At 41.9% G+C, this 22,149-nt stretch overlaps 1 protein-coding gene across 1 annotated transcript in view; it reads right to left on the bottom strand.

The window, feature by feature from the left end:
* Positions 1-486: 486 nt before the first annotated feature.
* Positions 487-22,149, bottom strand: part of LOC121933665 — a 39,031-nt gene continuing 17,368 nt past the window's right edge. Inside the window, exons 12-22 of the mRNA XM_042473648.1 lie at positions 13,794-13,940; positions 11,659-11,823; positions 9,555-9,678; positions 7,983-8,380; positions 7,203-7,349; positions 6,331-6,495; positions 5,768-5,929; positions 4,377-4,523; positions 3,556-3,720; positions 2,406-2,602; positions 487-1,285 (exon numbers count right to left, since the gene is read on the bottom strand). Coding sequence (XP_042329582.1) covers positions 2,421-2,602; positions 3,556-3,720; positions 4,377-4,523; positions 5,768-5,929; positions 6,331-6,495; positions 7,203-7,349; positions 7,983-8,380; positions 9,555-9,678; positions 11,659-11,823; positions 13,794-13,940 — 1,802 coding nt within the window. The 3' untranslated portion in view covers positions 487-1,285; positions 2,406-2,420. The remainder of the gene's footprint in view (positions 1,286-2,405; positions 2,603-3,555; positions 3,721-4,376; positions 4,524-5,767; positions 5,930-6,330; positions 6,496-7,202; positions 7,350-7,982; positions 8,381-9,554; positions 9,679-11,658; positions 11,824-13,793; positions 13,941-22,149) is intronic.

The raw sequence follows: 22,149 nt of genomic DNA, 5'->3' as shown, positions 1-22,149 counted from the left end.
TGTTTTTGGTAGCAGTGGCAAATGGAGAACATGGACACTTCAAAAGTGACTGATTGGGTACATGTAGCAAATGGTCAATGTGTTGTGCACCACTGCTTGTACCCAAACTAACTAGATGTCCAAGCACAAATTGTATAGGTATATTTACAATCAGAATCATAAAGATAATCTGCAAAAAAAATGCTTTTTTTCCATTTGTGAGATAAGTAGAACTGAGAAGAAGCAAGAGAAACACGATGGAGAATTACTATAGCTGGAGTCACAATCATTCAGCTGGTTTGTCACCTGAAAGAGAGGAAAATGACAAAGCATATCTTTGAAAGGAATTGGGCAGATACAGTGATGCCAGGAGCCCATACAACTCAAAGGAGGAAAGAGTCAACTAGTGTTAAGTTGAAAAATTATTCTACTTTTTTATTTTAAAAATAACAAATTAGCAATCAAATAAAAACAGCTTACAATGAGTCTTATGTTGGCTATAATGTCTAAACATCTTTTCATAAATTCTGGGGCTGTGAAGGAGGTGAGTGGGTGTTAACACATTCAGCAAGGGGGAGCCACTTTTCAGCAAACAAAACTTTTTTACAACTGGCTTTTTTTTCCACATTGTGTCAAGTTTTGCCATCAACCAAGTTTCCCAGAGTCATCTCCACTGTCTCCATGGAGAGATTTCCTGTTTTCCAATTCTTAGCAATTTCCAATCCTGCAATAGCAAGGAGTAAGGCTATCAGCTCTTTATATTAAGTCCTTTTTTCCCAGACCCAAAGTAAAAGGAGGAGAGGTGAATGGTTCCTATTTCTTGCTTTGAAATTTCATTAATGAGGCTGATAATTCAAGTCAAAACTGGACTATTTTAGAGCACTCCAGCCACATATGTAAACAAGTCCCTTTACAGTCTCAACATCTCCAACAATTGGGTGATTTAATTTTTGTAATTCTAACTATATGCACAGGAGCAAGACATCATTTATAGATTAGTTTTAATGTGTGCCTTTTATGTAAACAGATTATTAAATGTAAACAGATTTTTACATTTTTTTTCCACACATCTTTCACTTCTTTTCCAACATTCTTGTTCAATTTGATAGGGAAAAAAAACTTTGCTAAGGAAGGAGGATTGGAGAAGAAAAAGAGAATTTCAGGAGGGAAAATTCATGCATGTTGCTCATGGTGCTTCACTTATTTAAGATGGAAGATGGCTGAAGAATGTCCTTTTATGCACTGTACACTCATCTTCTCAGCAGCCCTTCTCAGCTTTCCCCTCTTCGGTTAAAGCCCATGGATACTGCAGTGTGAAAGAAAGACTATAATAGAAAGAAAACACACAGAAAGAGAACATATTTTTCTACCTTGCAGTGATCTGTTCTGCTTAATAACACCATTAAAAAAATTCTATGGTGCCCCGCTAATGAGGCAGAAAACTGCCTCAAGAAGGAAGAAAACATTTGGTGAATTTTGTACAATTCTAGCTTTAACTGTTTCCCAGAACTGGACACAAAACAATGAAAATTTTCAAAAGTGCATTTTTGTTCTGTTTTCTGCGCAAAAATATCTGATGATGATTAGCATTTTATTTTGGTGAAGCATTTTGGTGCATCAAGAATAGTTTCTCATCAAAGATGAGGAAAATTGCAAATATTATTCACAACCCAACAGTGTAAAATGGGAGCCAGACTGCCCAAATTCCTGCCGTTGTTATCTTGTGCAGTGGCAAGATATATCTGCATTCCCTTGTTGTGAAGAATTGCATGCTAGACTTGTAATTCAACGAATTAAAGTGAACTAGTCTTCAGCAAGATACAATGGGACCTTGATATCCACTGGGGTTTGGTTCCAGGACCCCCTCTGAATATCAAAATCTTTGGAAGTTCAAGTACCATTATATACAATGGTGTAGCAAAATTGTATTCCTTATATAAAATGTCAAAATCAAGGTTTGCCTTTTGAAATTTATATATTTTTTCATATTTTCAATGGGTGATGGTTGAATCTGTGAGTAAAGAATCCATGAATATGGAGGGTTGCGAGTACAATAATAATTTTTAAAAAGACAAGTTTTATTACAAACTAGGAAACAGAGCTATCAGTCTTAAAAAATGAAGGAAATTGGCAGTTTTCATTATATCTTTCCCTCCTTCCTCATATATCTACTCCAGTTTACATCCTACCAGGGCAGCCAATGGATCCACTGCAGAAGGAATAACCAATACACTTTTGATTTTACCATCAATTCTCCAACATCTCCTCTGAGTTTTATGTAATGTCTATGAGAACCAACCCTCTGAGGAGATAGGATCCAGCATTGGTAGAATTCCTATACAGTTTTGAGCAGGTGCCCCAGGAGCAGCAGTAAAGTCAAAAGTACATTTGTTTCCCCCATGGCATTAGGGACACCATGAACTCACTTTGCCTCAAACCTTTCACTTGAGTTTTTTCTCATTTGGGGGATTACAGTAAGTCCATTTGCGATCCACATCATAGTTGCTGGTGAGGGAGCACCAAAGTTTTCCAGCGAATTCACCATCTCTTGTACATGACGAGTAAGATTTATTTCTGTAGATGAAAGGAAAGGTGCATGGCCCTTTGGGTTTATCATCGAGTCCTTGAATGAATATGGGGAAAGAGGAAGAAGGAATGAGTGAGCACTCATGGCAACAATACTTCATTTATGCTATCACATGGTAATGCCAAACAACACCTACAACACTCTACCTTTCATTAAGACATGAAGACATAATATTTGTTATGGCAGGTATTATTCAAGGAGGATGTGGTGAAATGGAGAGATGATACAAAAAGAGAAGAAGTCTCCTGACACTGATGCTTCTTTCATGTTATCAGTGGATTTTTACATTCAGAAAACCTCTCATGACAAAACTAGATTGAGAAAGTTGCATGGAAAGACCAGTTGGATAGACTGCATATTCCCTGCCTGTGGTATAGTTGTTTCTTTAAATGACACTCAGCTATTTTCCACTTTCCAGTAGTGGTACAGTGGGCCCACCATATCAGTGGGCTAGCCATCTGCAGACTCAAACATCTGCAGATTACCCTACCCCATCATTGGCAATAGTTGCATGTGCAGCCACACCAACGTGGCCACACACACATCACTGCCCATTAACTATAATGGGACTTGAGCATGCACATTTTTTCTCATCTGTGGAGGGGAGTGGAACCAAACCCTGATAGAGGGGAAGAGCATGCAGTACTTTTACATCGGGCACTTTTGGTCTTATCTGTTTGGGTGGTGTGTAAAAAAGAATAAAGCAGATAGGTGATTGGTCTTCCTGCCCCCCAAAAAACTTATTTCTTTTACATTCTGAGTCTGAAATGCATTATCTAGTGTTAAGTTATGCTTCCTTGCCTGCACAATTAGACTTTATGACTTGCTTTCTTTTACAGCTGTTCACACAGTAGCAGAAGTCTTGAATGTAGACTTGTAAAGAACCAATATGGTTTTACAGCCTCAACTGATGTTCATTCTGAATACTGCTTGCTAATGTCACACACACACACACACACACACACACACACACACACACACTATCTTACTTGTGTCAGCACAGTAGCTCCACATCTCATCCGTATCATAATTGTTTGTTGTGGCACACCAGAACCTTCCATCCCTTGAATTATCATTAGTACAAGTGTAGAATGTCTGGTTTTTGTAGATGAAGGGAAAGACACAAGGCTGACCACCAGAGCTGCCCTCATACTCTGCAGATGCATAGAACACAGAATAAAGGTGAGAAAGAGTTCAACCATAATTTTCCAAAGTTATATATATATATATATATATATATATATATATATATAATCTAAAAGTTATGTTCTGACTTTTAAGAAACAAGCCAAAAGGCCCACCATCATGCCATGAGAATGACCTGGAAGAAACAGTTCAATATTTGTAGCAAACATCTTTATGAAGGGTTGAGCCTTCACAGTCTTCAGGAGCCTGAACAAGCTTGGACTTATATGGGCCACTAATGAAGGTCAGTTCTCAGTTATGCTGGGTCTATTTCTTTTTCTCTAGTTCAGTTTTCTCTATCCTGGATTTTCCACATGAGTTACAGTAATACAGAGCTGTTTCATTTCTTCTGGGTGTTCCATGATACCTTTGGAATCGGTTCTAGATCCAAGTCCAGATCACCATCAACAGCCAGAAAAGGCTAGCATGCAGAAGATAGTGAGCTATTCAGTGTAGCTTTAGTCCTATACCACAGCACTCAAGGAGCACAACTCAGAGACATAGCCATGTCAATCTGCAACATAAGTATGCAAAGGGATGTCTGGATATCTGGAATATGCAAAAGACAACAGTATGCAAAGTATAAGTATTAAACATAGATCTTTGTGAAGACTGAATTGCCTACCTTGAAGGGAACATGCCTTCCATTTAGAATCTTTGTCATAATCAGGGGTTGTGGCACACCATAGCTGGTTATCAGCAGTCCCCCTGTTGGTACATTCAGAGTAGGATATTCCTTGCCAAATGAAAGGAAAATGGCAAGGAAGGATTTCTGAATAAAGAAAGGAAATGTTCATAAGAGCAGACGAAGTAAACAATGAAGCTGGCCTTTTCTGAAGTGGAAATCAAATAACAACATTCAGTCTTGCTCTTTGTCCAAAGAGCTCAGGTCATTCTGTCAAGATTCCCCCTTTTATCCTCAAGACAACCATGCAAGGTAAGCAAACCCAAAAGATAGTGACTTGTCTCCCAGGTCTGCAGAGTCCCTAGGGTTAGGGTTAGAGTTAGGGTTTGGGTTTGGGTTAAGGTTAGGGTTAGGATTTGGGTTAGTGTTAGGGTTTCGCTTAGGGTTAGGGTTAGGGGTTAGGGTTATGGTTAGGGTTTGGGTTAGCATTTGGGTTAAGGTTTGTGTTTGGGTTTCAGTTTGGGTTAGGGTATAGGTTAGGGTTTTGGTTAGGGTTAGGGTTTCGGTTAGGGTTTGGGTTAGGGTTTGGGTTTAAAGACCTCCAGGGAAGGAGACTCCACTACACTCTGAGGGAGTTTGTTCCACTATCGAACAGCCCTTACTGTCAGGAAGTTCCTCCTAATGTTGAGGTGGAATCTCTTTTCCTGCAGTTTGCATCCATTGTTCTACGTTCTAGTCTCTGGAGCAGCAGAAAACAAGCTTGCTCCCTCAATATGATATCCGTTCAAATATTTAAACAGGGCTATCATATTATCTCTTAGCCTTCTCAAGGCTAAACATACCCAGCTCCCCAAGTCGTTCCTCATAGGACATGATTTCCAGGCCCTTCACCATTTTAGCCACCCTCCTTTGGACACACTCCAGTTTCTCAACATGCTTTTTAAATTGTGGTGCCCAGGACTGGACACAATATTCCAGGTGGGGCCTGACTAGAGCAGAATACAGTGGCACCATATGATTAGAACCACCATATGAGGGTAGAGGATGGATGAGCCTTTCCCCTGTAAAAAAATTTCCCATAATCTACTCCCTATGGAGTCCCCCACCCTGTTGAGTTGCCACACAAATTAATTATAAAAAAGATTGTTGTGGAACAGGTGTAGGTCCTCTACTAATGTGATGTGCTTCTAATGATGCTTATTTTGACATATGTTGTATGTTTTATATTCAGTGCTGCATGCTGTTTATACCTTTGACCGAACAGAGATGCAAATATCTCCTAATGCTAACCACTACACTCAGCACTCAACTTAGTTTTACATTCTTCTTAGTAACTCCTAAGCACTCACATTAGCTTTACCTTCCCTGGTCCTTCTCAATATTATTCCTACCTGAGGGATCACAGAAGGTCCATCTGAGATCCATGTCATAGTTGTTAGTGAGAGAGCACCAGAGTTTCCCTTTGGTTTCCCCAGCTGTTGTGCAAGATGAGTAAGATGTACCATTGTAAGTGAAAGGGAAAGCACATGATCCCTTGGGGCTTGCATCTAGTCCTAGAAAACAGAGTATATGAAGCTACATAAGTCACTGTCTTCTGCTAAGTCAGCGGTATTCTGTGTTAGCCGTGCCTAACTTTATGCCTTACAAATAATTAGATAGGACTGCAAATCCCATAAGCACTGCCTGTGATATATATGCCGTGCCTGTCTAGCCTTATAACAGCTTAGTAGACATGAAAAAGAATTTTATTTTTACACCCTCAGGATTCATTGGAAAAAGTGCACCTTGCCTCAGAAACATATTCATTTGTTTTCAGTTTTAAAATTATATCCTGCCTATATTTCAAGATCTTAGGGCAACATACAAATAACATCATTTTGAAACATTTTAGAACAACTGAAAACTGTAAGAAATAAACTGAAATAATCTGAACAATCTAAGAGAGTTGTTATACTTGTGTCAGCGCAGTAGCTCCACTTCTTGTCCTTATCATAACTCCCTGTGGTGGCACACCAGTACCTCCCATTCTTAGCGGGTTTATTGGTGCAGGTATAGAATGTCTGCTTTTCAACAGTGAAGGGAAAAACACAGGACTGCCCTTTGGCGCTCCCTTCATATTCTGTGGAGACAGAGAATAAGTGGTTATTTAAGAATGTAAGCAGAACAATCTTGAATCACACCAAAGGCCTTTCTGGCCTTGTTTTATATATTGGATATCCAGATGCCTCTGTGTCACTCAGGAAAGGGTGCGAAAGGGTGTGTGCCACTGACTACTAGCCATCAGCTCAATGATGGATCATACTCAGAAATGTGAAGAGTGTTTGCCTTAGGAAAGCTCCATATTCGAGATCCAGATAAGAACAGATTATGAGTGGAGTGGAGTGGAGGGGGTGATTCCACTTTTATCAACCAAACCATGTGATTTTAGGTCTTTTTCCCTCCTTTTGATTTTGATAATAACATTTTAACTTTGACAGAACATATGTTTTGGGTGAATTGGGTGGTACAAAAGCTGACCGAACTGACAATGGCATTTTCTTCTATGCTGTCAATGTAATAACAGACTCCACTGCACCTGAAGGCTGGTGAGAGAAACAGGGCAGCTTGTGTGGCACACATTTGTATCCTCCATCAGTTTGTGGCTGTGCCACAGTATCTACTCCCTCATAATTGCAGGGATTGCCCTGTTAAATATTTAGTAGCAGTGTAGAAATAAAGCACATTGGGTGCAACAGAACGCTCTGTGGTATTTGCAGGAAGAACTCATTATGCAGATAGGGAGTTTTGAAACAAAATGGCTTTTATTGCCATCCCTCCACACTTTACCTTGAAGGGAACATGCTTTCCATTTACTGTCTTTGTCATAGTTGGTAGTTGTGGCACACCACAGTTGGCCATCAGCAGCTCCTTCTGTAGTGCAAGTAGAATAGGATTTCTTCTTGTAAATGAAAGGAAAGACACAGGGACGGGGTTCTGAGAAGGAAAACGGGGGGTAGGAGAGAAGAAATTTAAGACGTTAGTATAAAACATTTTGGTGGGGTTTGTGTGGTATGATGAGTTAATGAACTAGAAGTCCTAGTGCAGTTTTGTTCTTTTGAACAAATCTTAAAGTTTCCATGACCAACTTGTACATGTACCCAAAACTTTAAACAACAACAGTCTTGCAGATACCCCCTCTACACAAGTGTGGAAACAGACACAGTAGAGTCCTACATAAAATAAAAAACTATAAGCCTATTTCTTACAAAGGTGGCTATGACAGCTGAAACATATAGACTCACTACTGGATTGCATCTGGAAGGAAGAGCCTGGGAAAAGGTTGCTGAGGTATGGTGCTGCTATTCAATCAGATCTTTATATCATGGTTTCATATGTACATTTCTGTATGCAAAATGTTTGCACTAAATCTGCACAACACTGAACCAAAACAGCAAATGTACAACCCAATTAGGGCTGCCATATCCCGCCGGGGGTCGGGACAATCCCGGTTTGGGCGGTGCCAACCCGTCTCGGTCCAGTTTGGCAACCCAAACCAGGACGGCCCTGCCCAACCTCAGCCCCCGTGGCGGCTCCAAGGCCTTGCTGAGGCCTGGGAAGGCTCTCCACGGTTGGAGCTCCAGCCACGGAGATGCTCCCTCCCGGGTCCAGCAAGATCTTCGAGGCGGCTCCGCGGTCGGAGCTCCGCCGCGGGGTCCTCAAGGCCTCCGCGAGCCAGGGAGGAGGAGGAGGCCGCTTCCACCACGGTGATCGCCGCGAATGAGGAGCGGCCCACTGCTCTTTTCCCGGCCTGGGAGCCGGCTGGGCTTCCTCCCAGAAGGGAGGAGGAGCAGGCCGCTTCCCTTGCAGCGATCGCCGCGATGGGGCGGCCACCCCACTCCTTCCCGGCCTGGGAGCCGGCCGAGGCTTCTTCCCAGGCCAGGAGGAGGCAGCCGCTGCTTCCCCCCGCGGCAATCGCGGTGATGAGGAGCAGCCTCCGCTCTTTCTGGCCTGGAGCCCGGCCTAGGCTCCCTCCCAGGCCGGAGAGGAGGAGGAAGCCTGGCACCGTGGCGATCGCCGCGATGCCAAGCTTCCCCCCTGCCCTTCTCGGCCTGGAGCCGGCTAGGCTCCCCTCCCCGGCGCGGAGGAGGAGGAGGACACAGGTTTAAAAATCTAGGACTTTTTTTTAATTTCCTAGCCAGGAAATTTAAAAATGTCCTACATTTTCAAACCTTGTCCTACCATTTGTCCCGGTTTCGAGGTCCTCCATTATGGCAACCCTAAAACCCAATGGACAACCAAAGTCCATGCATAACCCTACATTGTGTGCATCTATTTGCAACTCCACTCCCCATAATCATGGCCTGACTATCTAATACATTCTATATGAAACACAAATGAAAATCACTTATGTAGGGGAAACATAGCATGTTACGTGCTAAACAGGATTCTAACCATTGCTTTCTTGGGCTCCGAGACCAGATCTGTTGGTTCCTTGCATTGAATTAATAGTCTGTTGTGCTGCCATAAGGGACATTTTGGAGTCATGCATAATAGCTGCAAAGGAACACAGGAAAAGCCATCTTCGTCACCAGAGAATGCTACCTCACAGTTTGGAAGTTTGCAGGTTGCTTCCTCCCCCGACAGAGATGGCTTCTGCAGTCATTGCTCCCTCTTGCAATGCCCAACTGTACTGACCATCTCCTCCAATGCCTCCTTCCATGCCATGCACCTATAGTGGTCATCCTAAGACTTAGGCTGAAAAACGACAGGCCAATAACTGCGCTTTGGGTCACTTGGAGGTATGCTGTTTAAATGTCACATGCATCTTAAGAGGCCAGAAGCTGTGCCAAAGCTGCGCTCCAGTCCTTAGGACTGGAGCATGACTTTGGCATTGTTTCTGGCATCTTGGACGTATGCATCACTTAAACAGTACCTCCAAAGTGACCCAAAGCAGCTTTATTTTGGTCTGTCTGTTTGGGTTTTAGTTTCTAACTTGGCAGGTGGGTGATCTGTGTGAATCTGTAATTACAACACTGTTAATCAAATAATCAAAAGTATTTCTTGTATGGTAACCAGATACCACATCCTACTTGCCTGTTGCTTCCACCTATGTACCACACATTCTGAAGGTGAGAGCTTTCCTGCCTGTTTTTTGTTTCCTTACCATGATTGATCACAGTAGCCCGGCTTAAAATCTACATCATGTTGCTGGTGAGAGAACACCAGAGCTTCCCATTAGATTCTCCATCAGTAGTGCAAGTTGTGTAGGACTTGAAGTTGTAGGTGAAGGAAGACACATGGCCCTGAGAATCTGCAATTAGTTCTAGACAGAGATGAGGATATGAGAAAGAAGAAAAGGCTGGTATTTCTTAAACCAAAAGTGACACCATAATCTGCCTCCTCAGGGTTCCTCTTCCAAGCGATGTTTGTGGTATTGTTGCAAGTAATCTCTGTTGGTATAGGGATGGCTTACTCTTAAATATCCAATTAAAAAAGCATTAGCTTCACAAAAGGTGAAACCTGCCAGAACTGGTTCACACAATGTATATCAAACAAGCAGCCTGCATTTTAAAAAAAGAATCCTTGAGCACAGCTATGAGGTTACCACACTGAGTCCCTGCATGTCAGAATTTTCTACTACATTATTGGGTGTGGAAATGTTAAATATCAGCTTCCATGGTGCTGATTTAATCACTCTCCACCTCTGCAATGAAAGTGTTTAAAATGCAACAACAATCCAGCGAGAGTCGCCCACCAACACAGATATTGGTTTTAACAACCTGTATTCAAAACACTTAGCATTCTTTCTATTTACAGCTTAGAAAACGGAAACATAATAAGAACCTCCCATGGTATTATACAACAGAAATAACATATGATATCAATGCTAAAAAGATGGGTGACAGGCTTGTTGCCAAGAAGACATCTCCAGGCAAGGCTCAATAGAGATAATTCGTGTCTCTATTTCTTCTTTCTGGTGTTGACTTTTCTAATTTTGTGATGCCTTTCATTCCTTTTCTGGTTTACATTGTGATCTAGATAACTTAGACTGATGAGACACCAGATTCTGCAGTTGTCTTCCCTGTCTCTATGACATGTACTTCATTTTCAAGTCTCTGATTTTTGTTTCTTGTTTTATAATTATTTTACTACAGGGCCAGACACATACATATTTTAATTATTTAATTAATAGTCTCATGGAGGCACTCATGTACTCACACCACTGGTCTATCTAATCTCAGGTGGGCAACTGTAGAAGACTAAAGGGATGAATAGCTATCCAGCAGTTCTTGGAGGACTGCACCCACCCCCCACCTGCTCCACCAAAAAAATGTCCCCAAATGCTCCTCAACACCACCTAGAACACATGGTGGCATATTATGTGGGCCTTTCTTCCCAATGCCTTTTGGAGCCCAATTTTTTTTTTCACACAAAAAATCATTTTGACCCCTGGGGAGTCCAGAAGGGTCAAGACCGGGTGAAAAGCCCTCACATCCCCTGATATCAGTTTTGGCCATTTCATTTACAACCCCCCACCCCACAACAACACACACACGGCAAAAAATGGCCCTGGGCCCACTGGCTCCATTTGTTCTTGTCTATATAGCTCCCTTGAATCCCTTTTTATTGTTAACAAGAGATGGCCATGATGTGCAAAGCAAAGAACTATGCACTCATAGATTATGGACTCTTTTCTTATTACCTACACATCTGGTTAATGCATGTTGTTTTCACTGTGCTCAATCTCTCTCTCTCTCTCGCTCTCTCTCTCTCTTGCTTTTGCTTTTTTTCCTTTTCAGATGTGTACATGTTTGTGTATTTTTTTAAAAAATGTTGTATACACATTATCTGAATACATTCTCCATATACAGTAAGTAAAATGCTTTTAAGCAAAATTTTGCACAAATTTGAACCATGCACATTTTTTTTCTATCAGTACTGCAAATGAACACCACGTTGAGACAGACTGCCCCCAGACAGTCTGTGAAGTGCACTGCAAACTGGTCAAAATCCATTTAAAAAATTAAAAAGTCTCCCTGAAGGGATTCCTCACACTTCCCTACAACAAATCAACTCTTAACGTGCATGGCCTATGTCCTGCTTGTGACCTCTGTTTTCTGCATCACTTCCATCTCTGCATGGTGCCTCTTCTCTACTACAAAGCATTTCACTGCAGAGTATATTATCAAAAATCTCCTCTTGTACCCAACTCCTCCTCATAATCGTTTTTCCCTTTTTCCAACACTCTGCTTGACTAATGGCATCCAACTTCGTTTTAAACTAAATCCCTTCGATTTCTTACTAGTATCAGCGCAGTAGCTCCACTTCTGGTCTTTGTCATAGCTCCCAGTTGTGGCACACCAGAATCTTCCAAACAGAGCATTCTCATCAGTACAGGTGTAGAATGTTCGTTTCTTGTAGACAAAGGGGAAAGTACAGTTTTGTCCACCAGAATTACCCCCATACTCTAGAAACAGAAGAATTTAGATGTTAATACAGTATGTACTGCTATCCAGTAGTAGCAATGATTGTCTTTAAGAGAGACTTGTGATCCTTTGACAGCATACCTGTCTTTTGAGCATACTCAGGGCTGAACTTACACTTGTGAGCAAATAGGAATTCCCCAACATTTTGTTTGCTTCATAGATATAGCTCTGCCAATTGTTTACCCACTTCAATTGTTGATGTTATGTGCTTTCAAGTTGTTTCTGACTTATGATGACCCTAAGGTTAACCTATCATGAGGGTTTCTTGTTTTGTTCAAATTTGTTCAGAGGTGTTTTGCCTTTACCTTCCTCTGAGAATGAGAGAGGGTGATTTGGCCAAGGCTACCCAGAGGATTTCCGTGGCTGAGTAGGAACTCAAATTCATGTCTTCAGAGTCATAGTCCAATGCTCAAACCACTACACCTACCCATTTCAATACTGGAACCAAAATAGTGCTTTGGGATGCATGTGAAATATCTCCCTCCAAAAAAAATCTCCTTAAATACTGAGATATTTTCTTAAATCCATAAACTGTCATCTCCTCTCCAGCCCAGAACTTGAACATGTTTGTGTTCACATGTTGACCTAAATCTTCTTATTAGTCCTGACTTATGAAGAGATGTTGAAAGAGCTGGGCATGTTCAATTAGGTGAGGAGAAGACTGAGGAGAGACATGATTGCACTCTTTAAATACCTCAAGGGCCAACACAAAAAGGAAGGTGGAGGTTTGTTCTCTGCAGTCTCAGAGGCGTCCCCATGCCATCGCCATCCACAATCAGGGCTCAGGGACATGAATTTTGAAAGACAGAAGCTTTCCAACTGAGTAAAATCACACAGCTGAGCCCTGATCGGGGATGGCTTAGCATCAGGCGATGGCATGGGGATGCCTTGAGGATAGTATGGCATGTGATAAAATGTGTTTCCACATGCATCCTCTGCCCATGCCCAGATCAGGGGCAAAAGTGGGTGCGATAAGGTCCTATGTCTAAGGGTTTTAAGTTAAAGAAGGGCAGATTTCTGTTAAACATTGGAAGGAACATCTTGATAGTGACAGCAGTTGGGCAATGGAATCAGGGACCCCTTTCAGCCTATGATTTCATGATCCTAAGACTCTGATTCTATATCTAGAGTAGATCCACTGAATCAGTTAGGTGTACCTATGTGTTAACACACCATTCAACAGTTCTTTCAATGGGTCTATTCCAAATGGAATTTAACAAACAGGCTGTCAGCAATAAATATTAAATTGCTAAACAGAAATTATTTCTTATTGGTGAGCCTTTAAAGAATACAATTTATTTCTGTTACAATGTTTAAAAAAGACATATAAAAATTATTAATTGTTAACATTTTAAAACATTGTTTAAAATAAGATGCTATAGCGAGCTAAAATAACACAAAATGTTAATCCTTATAATCATCATTCAGAAAAAATGTCCTCAGTATTTTTTCAATTTTTTAAAAATCCAAAATCATTGTTGAAAATTTGAATGCACTAAAGACAATGAATTTATTCTAACAAGTTTCTTTTCTCCCAATCCACTGCTGTTTCACTGTCACTTCCTATTCTCAGCAGTCTTCTTCTTCCTCCTCTTCCTCCTCCTTCTCCTCTTCTTCTGATTAAAATCCTGACTGAGGAGTCCTTGCACTGAGGGAGAATATGGGGTGCATCTACACTGTAGAAATAATGCCATTTGGCACCTCTTTAATTACCATGGCTCCATCCTACAGAATCCTGGGATTTGTAGCTTTTGGGGGCATCAGCATTTTTGATAGAAATGACTAAAGACATTGTAAAATTACAAATCCCAAATTCCATAGGATGGCACTACAGCATTTGTGTCAAACTGCCTTCTTTCTGTCGTGTATATGCACCCATGGATGAGTATTCTAGCTCTTCATCACTGTCATTGTTGTCCACAAAGGGATCTTATCAGTGGGAATCACTCACCATAAAGAGCACATTGCTTCCATTTGCGATCTCTGTCATAGTTTGCAGTTGTAGCACACCACAACTTCTGATCAATAGCACCATCCTTGGTGCAAGAGGTATAGGATTTCTGCTTGTAAATAAAGGGGAAGACACAGGGACGAGGGGCTGGAATGGAAACAGAAGACAAAGTTATAGGAAAGGGAGCTATTACAATCTGCTAAGTTTGCTACAATCTCCCTAGGAACAGCTTACAAAAAGAAAATAACACAAAACTGGGTGGAGACCAGTAGAATTCAAAATCTCATTGTAGCGTGAACCACTATCAAAGATCATCAAGAAATGGACAGTGTCTTCTACCCACCCTACACACAGAAACCAACAAAATGAAACTTTCTCAGGAAGCATATTTTTTGGCCTAGCTGTGTGGAAGGTGTGTGTAGTTGCTCACAGATGAGCTGTAGTTGTTCACATCCACATTCTTCAAGCCTTGGATGACAAAGGGGTAACTCAGGTAACTGGTTTATCACTTGTTTGCATCTCTACCCCTTGTCACCAAGGGACACTGATCCGGCATTGCCTCCATGATGGCAATATTCCATGCACCCAGCACCCCCGAGTTCCTGACGAACTCCAGATATGGTGCTCTGCAGCACCATACACAAATGCCTACCAGATCCAAGACCTATGCCACTGGCTCCATAAAATTGTGACAGTGTCATGGGCTGCCCTGGCCTTGGGCCTGATTTAGAGGCACAGTCAGAGGACTCAGATTCTGAAAACATGGAGGGGACTGAGACAGGGGCAGATCTGGGACTTCCTGGATCAGCAGTCCCAGAGCAGGCTATGGGAGAAACAGACTCTGTGGACTCTAGGCTGCAGGTGCTAGGACCTCTGCTGAAAAGGCATGTCAAGGAGTCTTTGAAGAGGTCTTCCAGGCCAGAAGCCAAGAGGAGAGCTGGTTTCAGCTGAGAGAAGCACAGACCATTTAAAAGACCTCCAGCTGCAGAGGTTCTTTGTAGCCAACAACCAGTCTTGTTGTTCCTGTATTCCTTGCTCTTGGATTCAAGTTACCTGAACTCTGGATTTGCTTTGTGACTATGCTCTTGCCTCTGCCCTTTGGTGTGACTGACTGGCTGGTATTGTGTGACCCTTGAACTGGACTCTGGACTACTCCTTGGCATATATCCCCTGCTGTGCTGCCCTCAGTAGAGGTGAGCAGGACAGGCAGCACAACCACATCTCCAAACTGAGGGAAGGTACGTGGGTGGGAAGAGTTGTTCTCTGAATGGCACTGACCAATGGCACCGCATGGTCTTAAACAACCAATGGAAGCCCAGGAGACCCAGAAGTTCCCATTCCTTCCGGCTTCCTGGCCAATCCCTTGGACCCCTTTCTCCAGCTGGCATCCAGTGGGGCAGCACTTCCAAACCTGATGTCAGGAGTTGTAGTCCCAACATCAAGGATGTAAGTACCACCCTCACACTGCCCCGTCAGCCAATCATGGCCCTGCAGGCCTGGCCTGGTGCTCCCTGGGACACAGTCAGCTGGGGATGGATGTGATGGCTCACAGCTTTCCCCCCAGTGGCAACAAAGCTCAGTAAGTCAGGCAGCCTCATTTTTCCTACCATCCTATGGAGGGAGAAGAACCAGGAATTGAGTCATTTGGTTAACGGTGATACGAAGACTAAAATATTTCAACTACTGAACTTAGCAAGTCTAGTAGGATTTAAGGCCCATTCTTCTAGGCTATGGCTATAAGACTGATGAGACAGAAACACCAGCAAGAAGATTAAGCAAAGACCTAATATAACATTATCCCACCAGAAACACCAATTACCATCAACAATACTGTTAAGACTTCTGAGAACTAGTGATATTGATGGCATTATCTCAGGTCCTGTGGAGGACTGGGGAGAGGACTCTGATGAACAGCCTCACCCAGCTTCCCCCTTTGATGTCACTGCCATTGAAAAGGAATGGGAAAGAAATTCAACCAGTTAGACAGGTATGATGGATGCTGTTAGCAGTGTGAAGATAGCTTGCTCAAGAAGGTTGCCTCCCATGCCTCAGGAATTCTTACAAAGCTGCAGAGTAACAATATCCAGAAAGGATCAGATTTAGATACCTATCACAGTATCCAACATTATCAGTTGCAACCTTCTAAACATACTGTTACTGTGAATTGATTTGGGAAACACTATGACTGAAAAAACATCTTTAACCATCTTTAAAGTAGACCCACTGAAGTCAATGGGATCTGATTTCACTGGATGGAAGGGAGATAAAGGCAAACCCCTTTCTGAACAAATCATGAAGTGTGTTCACCTTAGGGTCACCATAATCAAAAATGACTTGAACCCACAAAGCAACAACAGCAAAAAATAATTAAGGATGATTAAACATCCTTAAGACTGTTATATAAACCCCCACACACAAATAAAAAAGAATCCTTTCCTATTCCATCTTCTAGGTCGGGGAATGCTTTGATTTGGATTTCCTGCATGGCAGGGGGTTGGACTGGATGGCCCTTGTAGTCTCTTCCAACTCTATGATTCTATCTTCCTAAGATGAAATTCTGGTCCATGAAATCATATACTTATCTCCCTTCTCTCTTGGTTTCTTTATTTATTTATCCCCAGGTATTACTAGTGATGCTACCACCACTTATTTCTCTCTCATCTGAGTTAGTATTTTATGTCTTCAACCACAGTTTCTCTCTCTTTTTCCTATAGCATTCTTTAACACCTGTGGTTACTGTAACAGAGCTATTGAAAACACAGAACAGGGATATTTTAGCGCAGGTAAATGAACCACAACTAATAACAAGGAATGTTCCTTACCTAGACTTGCTGTGACCAGTGGTAGGAGAGCCCACCTGTATATACGTGATGCCAGGATTAGGGCCATCTCCTCTCTAAGGTAGTCCAACAGGCAAAAGGAGTGTCGTATTTATAAATCACACTGGGCCACTCCTTCCTCCCACAACCATACATTTCTGATGTCTGGCAAGTCACCAGGAGCTAAACTTTAAGGACTCTTCCCTGACTGTTCCTTTGTTAACCATAATAGTCCGGCGTAGTCAGGTGATGTTTCTTCTGTGAGAACAATGGTTAAAAGATGGTCTCCTGGTAAGTAGAAAATATCTCTGTGTTTTTGAAAAGGATACCTAGCTAAAGTTCAACAATATGACACCTGTGTAGCAGAGATGAGACAACAAGGGTGTGAATGGGAGGGGAAAGAATTTATAATTTTGCAATAAAGAGAGGTGGAGATCAGAGTTTTTATATGGAGCTCTCTGAAACTATACAATACAGCCATAAGAGCTGCGCAGAGAGCTACCTAAGGATCTTCTGCATTCTAGGAGCACTTCTTTCATTTCATCTATATTTGTTCCAAGAGCCAGTGTGGTGCAGTGATTTGAGCATTTGACTATGACTCTGCAGACCACCATTTGATTCCTCACTTGACCGTAGAAACATACTTGGTGACCTTAGGTGAGTCATACACACTCAGCCCCAGAAAACCCTGTGATAGTGTCACATTAGGGTCACCATAAATCAGAAAAGACTTGAAGGCAACAACAAAAGCAACAGCAACAGCAACAACAGTAGCAATAAACCATAGATGGAATAGAGTGGAATGATCATGGACAAAAAGCACGATAACGCCTGTTAACCCCTTCAAAATATTAGGGAATGACAACCAAGCACCTTCAGAATTTTAAAATACTTTTAAAACTTTTTTTTCCTAATAGTTTTAATAAAAATGCCTCCCATGTGCCACATGTTTATATTCTATTCCCCAGGACTGTATTTGGATGAAGCAAAAGCTGAGAAAAGTCAAGTTCTGTTTACTTTCCCAGTTGAAGGCTTCTTCTGGGCCTAAAGGAGAAACTGGGGGAGGGAGGCAAAAATATGGAAAAAAATTCCTCCCACCTATCTAGCATAGGGGCATTTTTATTAAAATATTGACAAAAATGTTGGGGGCAGCAGTTCTAGAAACATCCTTGGGAGCTACATGCACTTTCCCTACCTCTTTTTTGAACAAACAAAAAAGATTCCCTATAAATATAAAAGTGATGGTGCAATGAAAGGGATCAGCCTGAATCTCTCCCTCTGTGCTGATCTTTCCATTATTAATTTTAACTGATTATTGGCATATTGCTTAATGTGCTTGCCACTCCTACCACAGTGTTTTTAAATATGTGAGAGGGGTTGTTCCCACATTGTCCACATGTTGGGAGAGGTTCTGGGGTCTTGCTAGATTCCTTGTGGGATATTCATGGGGGCAGAGACCTTGCTTCCTGGTTTTGTTTGGTACTAGTTGCAGTCATGTTGGGTGACTTGTTCACTTGACCATTTATAAAGTCCTTTATGCCCTAACTACTCATTAGAGGAAAGAAAGTTGTGAGGGGCTGATGCAGTTCTTGAAGCACAGTAATTGTGTGGGGAGAGGTACTGTTTTATACATTGATTACTTCTATTTATGCATGCATGCATTCTTCTTTTACATGTGATGATTAACTGGTTTCACTACCTGCTTGAATATAGAAAATGAATTCCACATGTATAGTTATGGAGGAATGTGTTGGGGCTTGATGTATAACAAGGGTGGTGTCCATACCAGCCAGATTACTCTGGGAGCAGCCCAGAGTATTCTGGCCCCAGAGATGCCTCAGCTTCTCCCATTACCTGGGCCTCTCCATTATGATGCTAGGTAGCTGTTCATATGCATATCCCACTGTGCTGCCTGTCATGGCTGCCATTGCAGCAAGTCACATGCAGACAGGACAAAAGCTATGTGTCATGGGACGTTATCAGACAAGGGAAATTGGAAGTATAATCCAATAGCAATCTGAATGGAATAATGGGTTTAACATTATTCCGTGATAGACTACCACACGCAACTTCAGGCAATGGGAAGTCAGTCCGAATGCAATCATGGGGTTTCACATTATTGCGTGAGAGGTGATCACATGCAGTTTCGGGCAATGGCAAGCTGTTTTTGGGCAATGGGAAGTCAGTTTGAATGCAATTGAATTCATGTAAATTCGCTGAAGTAGCGAATTCACGTGAATGCATCCTGGCCCCACTTTCTTTTCATTCGAAATTAAGAGAAATTCCTCCTGTGTGATAAACTCCATCATGGCTTGAGATGGACAAATATGTCAGTTCTGATTTGTCATATACACTTTCTGGTATTCTGTTCAGCATTTACAATCTTGTAGGCCAGACTTACAATACCACAAATATTGAGATTCACTTTTACTCCACTGAGGTGAGTATCTGAAAACAGGTATTTTGCAGGGAAGGGAGGAATGTTTTATTACATATTTTAATGTAAAAGATGCACATGTATTTGTGTTAATACTTTTCTGAAACACTTCAGTGAAAATACCAGGCAAGAATTGAACATGAATATTCGCAGGGAGTAAACCAAAGAAATCATTTATCCTCATATGCGAAAATGAAACAGCTGGATATTTACATCCCTAGATGACATAGAAATTGAAGATGCTGCTGGTTACTAGAGTTCTCAAATGACAAGCTCATATGTCTGAACCCAGTCGTTTGTATCTGGTGTAAGGCAGCAGTGATGGGTGAGATCTCTTGTTCCTATTCTCCTTGGTTGACAGAAGACATCTTGCAAAGCAGTTATTCAAAAAGAAGCAAGTGAGAAAGGCAGAAGTCTGCATCTGAGATGCATATACTCCAAGGTACAGAAGTCATCAAAATAAAAGGAATACAGATCTGCTGCATTCAGTTGATTCATTTTCTGGTTTCATGACATGCTGGGTGCTCACATTCAGGAATATCCAAATGTTAACCACAAACGTCTTAGGAAAGCTAAGTGGCTAGTCTTTTGGACACAAGCTGAAAAGACGACAAGAAGAATTGTAAGTGCCAGTACTATGACCAATATGCCCTAGACACATGCACAGAGCAAATCTTGCAAAACCAGGAGCACTGCAAAAACTCAACATGGGTCACAAATTTATGTATGTATTTATTTGTTTGTTTGTCTGTTTGTTTGCCATTCATTTAGTAAACCTATGGTTCTGCCTGATACCAGTTACTATCATGGTGCATTTTTATGATGCAGATTGCATCTCCCTTTTAATGCCTCATAGCCTGTGTGGGGAAAAAGTGAAGAGCTCCATCAGTGTGAGCCTTGTCCTACTCATTCAGCAATTTGTTCAGCAATTGCATGCTCCCCAGTACCCTGTGCTAAGCCAAAGAGCCAGAGCAGGCATGCTGTTGGTGTTCAGCCCACCCTGCTATACAGTAGCCTCCCTGCCCAAGTTGGTTAAAGTGGTCTCAGAGGTAGTTCTGGAGAACTTCAGAACCTTGGTCATGGGGGATTTCAGCAACTATGCCAAGGTGGTCCTGACAGGGCCTGCTGAAGAGTTCATGGCTACCATAACAGCCATCTCAGTACATGTTGGGTATAGCCTACAGCACCCATCTAAATATTAACCAGGGCTGACCCTGCTTAGCTTCCAAGACTGCACCTTTTTGTAGGGGGAACTGCAAAATGGGAATGGGGAATAATTTTTAACCCAAAGACTACGTTATGTCCAGCCGAACACATGAGGATGTGTTCAGAACACTTAACGCCCATCCTGTCTTTCTCACACGCACAAACACAGAGAGAGAGAGAGTCACAAGAAAGAAAATTTCCCAGAGAAGGGAGATAAAATGGTTTTTAAAATTGCTGCTGTTCAGGATGAATGGTATCTTCCCTAACCAATCACACCATAACATGTGTCAGTGCTAGAGAGAGCCAGTATGGCTTAAGTACTGGACAAGGACTTCTGGAGACAAGGCTTCAAATTCCCACTTGGCCATGGAAACCCACTGGGTAATATTTTCTCAGCCTCAGAAGAAAGCAATTGAAGAAATCCTGCCAAGAAACCCCTGTGATAGGGTCCATCTTAGGGTCTCCACAAGTCAGAAGTAACTTGAAAGCACACAACAGTAACAAAAGCAACCACAAACTATAGATGGAATAGAGTGGGATGTTCATGGACAAAAAGCATAATACCCCCCTTTCCTATGGTACTGAAAATAAATTGCAGCTTTTACCAACATGTTTCAAGCATGTTGAGTGGGGCTGATGAAAGCTGTTGTCCTAAACAGATGGAGGGAGCTCCGTTTGAGAAAGCTGGTCAGTGCATGGGTAGGTAGTGTTGTGAACCAAATCAACTGTGCCACTGTCTCACCTGAACTCCCTTCTTCTGAATCAGCACAGAATCCACTTCTTGTCATTGTCAGCATCAGCAGTGAGAGAACACCAGCGCTTTCGATCATTGCGACCAGCTCTGGTGCAGGTGTTGTATGACTTGCCATGAAACACAAAGGGGAAGATACAGTCCATTTCTAATTACAGAGGGGAAAAAGAAGCACGTTAGAATGAAGGGATTAACTTTCATGATTCTTCCCACATTATGTAAGCAGTGAAGATCTTGTACCATATCTGTCATTAAGCTCCCTGCACCCACATTTCACTTAATCATTGAGCTATGCAGAGCTGGCAAAAATTCAACAGGTGCGGGTATCCCAGTGACATGCTTCATACATAGACCATAAATTTTTGCCTGATGCATTTGCAAAATACTTAATGCAAATTCGCAACCTCAAGAGCATGCAGTGAATACCCAGGCAGAAATGAAGTAGGTGCAGTTGTTACCCCAAACGCTTGATTAAATTTCTGCCTGAAATCTCTATTTGAGAGAAAGGGGATGTGGAAATGCAGACGGTTTATGTCTGGATTAGTTAAGACCCTTCACTCTTTCATCCATCCATCCACCCACCCACTCATTCATCCATTATCTATCCATCTGATTTCTTCATGCATTCATACTTTCATCCTGCTTTACAGATAAAACATTCTTACTCAAAGCAGTTCACATATATCAAATGGCCTTGCTGGACTGGAAACCAAGTCAACAAATGTTCAGAATTTGACTCATGGGCAGTGGTGTAGTAAAGCAAAAGATACCAGGAACATTCACAAAGGTTCTAATTTTCAACAAGAAAGGATTTCTTGACACCAAGCCACTCTTTTTGTTAAAAGTATGTCACCTTCTATGAGGATAGAATTCAAAGGTATAGCTATGTTAATCTGGAAAATCAGTATGCAGAGGGATCTTGTAGCACCTTTGAGACCAACTGAAAGAAAGAAGCTGGTAACATGAGCTTTTGTATACTTGAGCCTACTTCCTCAGAGGCATGTTTGGAGTGGAGAATCCAAAGACAGACCTATATAAACTGGTTGTGTGTGAGAATATCAATACAAATTCAAAACTTTGTGGGTATGGAGATGAGGCAACAAGTTCAGTTTTAATAATGATGGCGTCATAGGGGGACAAAGG

Source organism: Sceloporus undulatus, chromosome 6 (assembly GCF_019175285.1).
Source record: "Sceloporus undulatus isolate JIND9_A2432 ecotype Alabama chromosome 6, SceUnd_v1.1, whole genome shotgun sequence".
NCBI classification, from domain to species: domain Eukaryota; kingdom Metazoa; phylum Chordata; class Lepidosauria; order Squamata; family Phrynosomatidae; genus Sceloporus; species Sceloporus undulatus.
This window is presented reverse-complemented; position numbering and strand designations above follow the sequence as displayed.